Genomic DNA, 9098 nt, shown 5'->3' on the forward strand with positions numbered 1-9098 from the left:
TATAGGTTTCTTGCTGCTGTGGTAATTCCCATACTGTGCTCTAAAACGGTGCCATGAATAATCTGCAGGTTCAACATTTTTAAAAGGAAATACCAACATAGAATTACAAGTAAAGCTTTCTAGTGATTTTTCAGTGTCACCTTGAGGCAGAGACGTGTAGACAGACTATTACAAGTATAAGTTCACTTTAAATACCATCTTAAGATCCAAATAATTTATCTGACATTTTCTCCATGTCTTCCTTCAATTTACTGTTCGTTTCTCCTGTAGCTGTTAAAGGAATAGAATCTGTTCTGACTTGCTCCTCAGATATCGCAAGAATGGCGTCTTATCTCAGATTAAACAAAATAAACCGTAAAGGGTGCGCTCAGCTTCCGATAACTTGTGCCTCTATGCCTCCTGGACACAATCAAGTAACAATATCCTGTTTACTGACGAAGCCCCTAACATCTTAAGCCTCTTGTAATTTACAATCACCTGAGGAAATTCAGCCCTCACATACAACTTGGCTTTTGGCACTGGAATGAACGCATGAACTCACAGCTAGATTTAGATAGCTCTGGTCCCTCAAACATAAACACAGAATAACATGAAACTCTAAATATCAGCACTAACATCAGCCTGGATGATGCAACAGCAAGGATAAGAGTACTCCCCCACACACATGCTGTTACATTAGAGGGTAAGACGTCAAAGCAATCAATAACGGCTATAGGAGCAAAAAGTATAAGGTACAGCTTTGGTTCAAACAACAGAGTTAACACTGTAGTCATGACAAGGGAATGCCTCATGCTTTTCTGTGTTCACAGAGATTCCTGTTTAAAAACTGCAATTACTACGTGTGTCCCCAACCAGACCAATGAGTGTGTCTGGCTGGCTTTATAATATTACCTCCTTCAGTGACTTTTTGTTAAAACAAACACCACACCCAAGCCTGCTTAACTTGTTTCTTTTATTGTCTGAGGGGGTCAAAAGGAGAGTAGGCCTATCTCTGTTGGAGTCTACTCCTCTGGTTTTCTATTCGTATGACTTCAGGACACTCAGTGTTCAAACCAGGCCACACTCTTAGGCCATTAAAAACGTATTTCTCAGTTGAGTCTTTTTCCATTCTCTAAGTGCTAATTATGTCTGCATGTCTGAATGGGATTAACTGAGATAAACATGAATGCTTCCAACCTCTTCAAATAATGCAAACTTAAACTTTACCTAAGATTCCATTCTGGATTTTTGTCCGTGCGTATACAGTAACATGCAAGCAATGTACTCAGCATAAACAAAAATAAAGAATTAAAATGCCAAGATCCAAGATCAATCGTTCATTCTATTGAATGTATTTCTGTAACTCTTACTTTTCACACAAAAATACCACACACAGGTGATGTATCATCAACAGAGTAAAGGGTACAGTAACACCATACATACCACAGGGCACCACAGACAGATGGAAAAAAAAATCCAAGATGAAGGACAGGTAAATCAAAACAAAACGTCAGATAATTCCATCTTTGCAAACATTTTCCTGAAAATCAGTTTCAGACAGAAGTATCTTGTGCATCATAAATTCCTCCTTCATGGTGATTTTTATTTTAAAATGACAAATTTATTTGCTTTATACAACACAGGTTGTGTACATTAGTGTAATACAGGTTGCATACAGGTAGTATACATTACAGTGAATTACACACAATACTTGTAAAACTTTCACCACTTAAGGATTCAGTGATTCAGGCTATTCCAAACTGTTCCAAACTCCTTTCATGAAGACAACATAAGTTCTTTACTCTATACTGTGAATCCTTTAGGAATGAACTGGTTGTGGATTAGTTGAGGTCTAATAAGGCCAAGTGTATATATACATCCAACACAAAGAAACAGTACATCTCATTTACTGTAATGCATTGAGTTGTCCAAAACTGGGGGAGAAAACACATTTGCAAATTTTTTCTGTGTCAAGTTGCAAATCCCTTTGCCTACCATCCTCCATGCGCCTATGTGCCACCAGGGCTGGACTGGCACAAAAAATTGGCCCTGGCATTTTTGGCCCATACGGCCCACCACAATAGGTTGGTAACTACCCACCAGTACACCATCCTTGCGGTCCCCTTAAATAAGCATACCTACTGGTGGTGCGCGGGTCGACCCATAACCCGCGACAAAGCAGAGTTCCGAATAAGTTATAAATAGCTTACAGAAACATTGCGTTTAACAGGCTTTGCGTTACAGGCTCTCCAAATGCGTGCAATAGGCCAGGCTGTGATTTCTAGTCCACCCCTCTCCCTCTCTCTCTCTCTCTCTCTCTCTCTCTCTCTCAAACATACACGCACGCACGCACGCACCGGAGGGTGACGGTCCTCTTATGCCCTGGCGGTCAATAATCTGCATTACCGAACTATAAAGTAACCTGCATCTATCAGACATCTTCCTACCCCTAGACTATTATTTACAATGCATTAGGCCAGGCCATAAAATAGCTTATCAGCAGCTTTATCAACAATTTGCGATTGTGGTATTGGTCAGTGCACGTGTTTTAGAGTGTTGATAACAAGCTTCACCTACAAGTTTTTCCCTAAGTGGTATGCGTAGCTTTTGTTTAGATTGTACACCCCCAAAACTTTTTTTTTTAAGTGGTCAGGAAGAAGAGGCTACGGGCGATGCTAAGACTGCACGCAAAGTAAGCCAAAAAAGTAAGGTATGGGAGAGATTTGGGCAGGCTGTCCTGTCCAATGACACCACTACAGACTGTTATGTGCTTGAGCTGTGAAGCACTGTATAAATATGATGGCCACAAAAGAAGTACATCAAACCTGAATCGGCATTCATGTCGTGGCGCGTCAAAACAGGTTAAATCCTGCAATTGTGGACTCCATTCTTTTTCTACACAGTGCAGCCAGACACTAGGCTTAAAGGGAGTAGCTTATAGACCTACATATGTAGGCTACCACTTTGTAAAGTTGGCCGTTCATCTTAGCCAAGACCCAGACGCTACAGGCTAAGATACAATGGGCTATGCCTAATCAATGTATTATGCTAACGTTTGGGCAAACTTCCCAAAAAAACGAAATAGTGCAACACAGCTCACTTTGCTGTAGCCTACAGTGGCTCGTGTAAAACCTTGTTGTCTACACGACTGTCTGTCCTATCTGAAACGTGCAGTAAATAAGAAGACGTTCTTTCTTACTGTACGTTCACAATGAGAGCGTAAAAATTCGCTCATGCTGCCGTGCCAACAACGCTGTAGAACATTGTGGACCGTCTGACGTTGATGAAATAGGCGGGTACAAGTTTTGCTCGGAGAATGAACCTATAGGGCTCTTCTATTAGGAAGTTTACTACTCACTCTGAGCCAACTAACTCTGAGTTTTCACTAAACTCGCTTTCTGGAATACCCCCCAGGTGTTGTATATTATATACAACGTGTTGTCGTATACGATTATGTTATCTTATTATCATCGACATTAATTGAATTAATCATCATCATCCTCATCATGGCATGGCACACGCACTATCTCTCTCCGAGTCCCTGTTAATCATGAAGCTACTGCATGCTTACCGCTTCAACTACACTCTCCTCCTACTCACTCTGTATCATCGGCCCTGTCATGCTCACTCTGTCCTTCCTCGGCTTCCCTGTCACACGCCTGCTCCTCTGCCTGGCAGTGACCATGGACAGCCACCTCTCCTCCTTCACGTTCCATCTGTTGCTGCACAGTGTCGGGTACTGTAGATGCTGAAGCTAGTGCAGCAAACATCTCTGTAATTTCTTTACATTTGGCGGCATCCGCCTGTAGATTTTTACATTTTTTTGGCCCTCAACATGGGCCCTGGGCTACCTATTAGTGTTCATCTCGTTTAGTTAATACAACGATATGTAACCTGAACGAGTCTTTTAGCTTCCTATAAAACGTCACTAGCAGCTCACCTGGTCCTTCTCTGTTTTTGACAGTGCTCCTCTTCCTCCTCCTCCTTCTTTCTCCGCGTCGATCATTTTTGTGGTTTAAAACGAAGATGTTAAGTCTCACGTAATCTGTTTTCGTTGATGCAAGTGCAAGACTAGTACTTAAACAACCATCGTTATGAGTCTCCAAAGCGTCAGACGAGGATTAACTAACACAGCTCATGCTCACCCAGTTTATTTGCGAAATTGTGAAATTGAAAGGTGAAACCATAGGTGAGGGCGTGGCTTAAGTAGCCTAAATCAGCACATGCCTCCTCTCATGGAAATCAACATAGGAAGAAGATAAGATTTAAACAACAACGTCTGAGGCGTGGGCAGAGCTTGTCGCACTGCCATTCTAAACAAGGCGAACCCTAGCCCGACCTTAGTTGTGTAAAGCGTTTCGACACGTGTAATGAGAAAAAAGAAATGAAAGGCCGCAAAACTTTTCTGATTGGGTTTATACTGGCGATTTAATTAAGGATTTGTGTCAATTCACAACCCATTATCTTTTTATCTTTTATATATATTCAATTCACAATCCATTATCTTTTATATATATATATATATATATTTAGAAATTAACAGAAGCAGCTTGACCATACCAAAGACATGTTGCCTTGTGAACATTCAAAAGCACACTATAAAAATATTGCCCTTGTAGTGCTTTGTATTGGAGGAGTACCAGTCAGAACAAAACTGTCCAATAAGAAAATGCTTCAGCAGAGTTGACGCCTCTCATCCAGGTCGTTTTACCGCTCCATGACTTTAGCGACCGTATCCGTTCGGATCGTGTCCTGCATTTTTGGACTCATCTTTTCCGTTCGTCTGGCTCATCCTGTAGAGCGTGTTGGCCAGATTGTGCACTTGACACGTGCCAAGCTGGCAACCTCCTTGCGGAGCGCGTCTTGATCGGAGTTTAGAATGCAGTCTGAGGGGGAAAGAATGAGAACAGAATGTTCCGATTAATAATGTGAATAAATAGACATATGGCTACTGCATTACGTATAGAAATAAATCGTATAAGAAATTGTACCGTCATAGGGGTTTACATACCCATTTGATTGTCGTACTATAGCTTGCAGTAAAAATGACTTGACAGCCTCTGGATCCGGTGTTCCCATTGTTCGTGAATCTGTGTCCATAGATTCCCTCACTCTCTCTGTGTCCTCTGACATGAGAATCTTCAACTTTCGTATGCTGCTCTCTAGTGAGATCATATCTGTCTGTTCCCTGAAGATAAACAAGATGTTAGAACCAAAATTTATATCAGTGTCGTATGTTCCGCTGCTCCGAATGGAATCTGCAGTCAGTGAACTTGTCCATGATTGAGTTTTGTTTTGTGACTCACCTCTGTGGGTGTCTGAGTGATGCGGCTGCAGTCAAAGGCATGGACAGCAATAACATTACAGTCATTTCCATAATGGTATGGCCTGTGGGTGAGAGTTGGAAAATGCATTTTAAAAGTGTTGTAAGAAGTTGGAAGTCCTCTTGTGTAGCTTCTCTACATGCAGTTACCCACAAAATGTCTAAAAATAATGAATTCTTGAATTGATGAATTTTTTAAATTTTTAATAAATGATTTTTTACTGTGTGGTCAAAGTGTTGTAGTTCAGAAACTCATCATTATAACACAAGCATCAGTTCATATCAAATCCCCAAACAATATCACAGAAAACCATCCAACGAAAGGGATAACAAGAGAAGCTCATGAACATAACAAATATAGACAACAAAAATGTTTGTGTTTTTTTTTTAAAAAGAAAAAAAAAGGAGACAAATTGATATACTTTACAGCTTGACATACTCCTCAAAAACTCACCTCCACCGAATGAATTCTTGTTGGGCTTTTTTCGATGAATCCTCATCAATTCTCACTTTTGTAGTAAGATATTTGAAATTAGTCCTTGGTTGCTCTGAGAGCACTTTGTCAGTTCTAAGTTCTCTTCCCATCTCACACAGTTTTTATAGGATGGAGAGAAGAAGGTGGGGTGAAACAGAGGAATGCCTTAGATTTTTTTCACTCTGTATTATTTGGCTGAGAGTCAAATGATATCATGAACTGCATTTTGTTTGCACTGATGTTAGTAACCTGATGTTTGTGAATTTTTCATCAGATTATACTCATGTGACTCCACCATCATCTTGAATGTTTAGTGTTGTACTTTTAGTTTTAATTTGATCAAAACTGCTTTTCTTGGGTATTCTTCCCTCCTCCTTTTTTCTTCAACCCCTCCTCCTTTATCCCAAGTTTTCAGCGAGGCAATTGTTTCTTAAAAGATTGTTTCATTTCCCTCACCTGCCGGAAAGCTAGCTCCTAAAATAGCCTCCTGTTTTCCTTTATCGCTTCATTTTTCCTGCCGTTTTTTTCCCCTGAGCCAAGTTTTACGTCTTTCTGTTTATTTCTGAAATGTCCTTCACAGGACCAACCTCACCGCTGCCACCACAGTCGGCACGGAATTCCCTTCAGGATTCCTTAAACGCTCCTGAAATATGGAATAACCTGTTCTGGTAGCATGACATTTCATGTCAATACCAGCGACTGTGTTTAGAACAAGGACAACCAAGCCTTTCCTGGAATGCATCATGTTCTCAGTTCTCATCATTTCATCTCTGCCTCTGTTTCTCTTTGACCCTTTTAATTTCTCTCCCCCTCTCCTGTCTTTCTTATTTTCTCCCTTGCTCTCTCACTGTTTCCCTCCTTGCCTCCATTGTGTAGTTTTCCTGCAAAGGACATCTGGAGTTGTTTTCCCAGTCAAAATAAGATACTGAGTCATGGCTAGATGCTTACACACACACACACGCACACACGCACACACAGACGCACATACAAACAAGCGTTTAAAGACCCACATCATCGCTCACAAACATATACATACTTCTTCTTTCTGACAAGAAAACAGGTCTGTAAAAACAGACATATGCAGTGTGAGACTAGCAGTTCATGTGCTTTATAAGGTAAAGAACTGTATGTGAGGTCACAAGGTTGACTGGGACGCCATAATTCACCAGATTCAGTTTACACAAAGGTTTTCAGGTCAGATATATATTTCGTCAGTCAGTTGACACTGACATGGAACAGGGGACGGAAAGAATTTTTTTCCCTCTTTCTTAAACTGGCACAAAATGTCATCATGAGCGAATCTATGCTATACATTTACTTTGTCATATTCCTCATTACTGGTACTTTTCTTGCCTGTGCTTGATTTTTCCAAATGTTTTCTTGCGATTTTAATCATTTGCCAAATGTGCATCAATAAACAACAAGTAATTAAGGCAATATTAATGACACTAAATGAACATTTTACAAAAACGTATTACAAAAAAGAATGAGTAAGAAAAATAACCAAATAAATCAACACACACACACACACAGAGTCATTTTTGTACTGATTTGTTTGGTCTTTGTATGTTGATCTAATTTTCATTCGTTTAAATTCTTTTTGGGGGATTTTTTTTTGGCCCTTTATGAACTTTCTGATCATACATGGTAATTCGGAACAGGGGAGTGCATATTGCATATCGTTGGTCCGGAGGGATTTACCCAAGACAAAATCAGTTCCGGGTATCGGAAAAGCCAAACAATAGGATCCGATAGCGAGTTTACCGTCGGAGCGGAATTTCAGCATTGATCTTGTTTATGACCTGTCTTCAGGTGTAGTGTTTTCCCAAAAGACTCACTGCTCTTTGCGCACTCGAACTGATGTCACTGTGTGTCAGGGTGGAAGTGTTTGCGTGAATCATGAGCAGTAGCGAACAGGTTTTTTCTCATGGGCATTGCTTAACGTATCGCCTTAACCTCTTCCCTATCTCTGGCACATGCATCCTGTTGTGGATGACCAACTGTTGCAAGTATTTTGGGTGTATAGTCAGCGATATAGTTTTCTTGTTTTGCCTTCTGGGTAAAAGAATGTATCCTGTCAGGAAACACGTTGCTTTTGTTACATGACAGATTCACACACTCTCACCCTTTCCTCACTACTCTTAAACATACAAACACTTACCCAACTGGCCTTTCTTATTATTGTGGGGGGGGGGTGAACAGGTACATGTGAGGTTAGACATAAACAAACACAAGTACATGAGGTGTAAACATGTGACACTGTTGTATGCTTTGTAGCTTGTGTAACATCTTCTGTATCCCGGCATAATAACAGTGTTTGTGAAGCCAAGTGATTCAGATTTATTGAACAATACTGAATAACGTTGTACGTTTTGTCAGTATTTCATTATTTAACTTAGTCCTTTCATTGCTCACCTCTGTACCATGTTGATGTGTGTGTGTGTGTGTGTGTGTGTATGTGTGTGTGTTTGTATTTGCAAAAAATAACGTTTAAATATAAAATAAATATAATTTCAGTTGTTTTGGACCTGAATTCTCCTCGTCACTGTTGAGTGGTATTACACAAACAGCCAAATAGATGATGGGTTTATGAAAGGTCAGAGGGTCAGTGAAAAGAGATGAAGTGGAAAGCCATTAATGGATTAGAGCATAACTAATGCAGCATGGGATTACATACAGAGAGGCACACAGTGACTGGCAGTGAGACACAGACTGAGAACAAATGAAATGAGAGAGAATTTGAGACAGTGAGAGGAAGAGAGAAACTGAAAAGGGGAAGGTGCGGGCAGAGATAGAGAATCTTAACAAGAAGCATTAGTATCTATATCATCCACCGGTTCCACTGAAAGACAAAGAAGTTTTCAAGTTTTCTGCAGTTTGGACTGAAAGAGAAATAAATTACAGAAGATCGCATTTACTTCAGTACCTACGGTTGGGGACTCCTCTAATGGTAAGAGGAAGACAAAAAACAACAACAAAAAAAAACAAACAAACAAGAGTTCGTCGGGATTAAACTTCTGAAATGAGATATACTCCTTTAACTGTATCACTCAACAACTGTAATCTGTTTTGAGAGAGATTACTACTTGTGTAACATGCTCTGTTTTGTACGCTAGGAATTGTTGAATTGCTGTGTCATTCTCACAGTGTGTGTGTGTTTGTGAGCTTGGCACATGTACATGTTTTGTTTCTATGTATTTATTCTGAATTTTCAGTGTGCTGCCCTGTCTGTGGGACTGCTTTCTGTAAAGTCTTTGCGTGTGTGTGTGTGTGTGTGTGTGTGTGTGTGTGTTTGTGTGTGTGTGTGTATGTGTTTTAGTA

At 40.2% G+C, this 9098-nt stretch overlaps 1 protein-coding gene across 1 annotated transcript in view; it reads right to left on the reverse strand.

Moving 5' to 3' along the window:
• LOC115812574 (transient receptor potential cation channel subfamily M member 4-like) overlaps window positions 1-3985 on the reverse strand; it is a 16580-nt gene extending 12595 nt beyond the window's left edge. Inside the window, exon 1 of the mRNA XM_030775059.1 lies at window positions 3920-3985. Coding sequence (XP_030630919.1) covers window positions 3920-3985 — 66 coding nt within the window. The remainder of the gene's footprint in view (window positions 1-3919) is intronic.
• Between the last annotated feature and the right edge of the window lie 5113 nt (window positions 3986-9098).

This window comes from Chanos chanos, chromosome 5 (assembly GCF_902362185.1).
Source record: "Chanos chanos chromosome 5, fChaCha1.1, whole genome shotgun sequence".
NCBI classification, from domain to species: domain Eukaryota; kingdom Metazoa; phylum Chordata; class Actinopteri; order Gonorynchiformes; family Chanidae; genus Chanos; species Chanos chanos.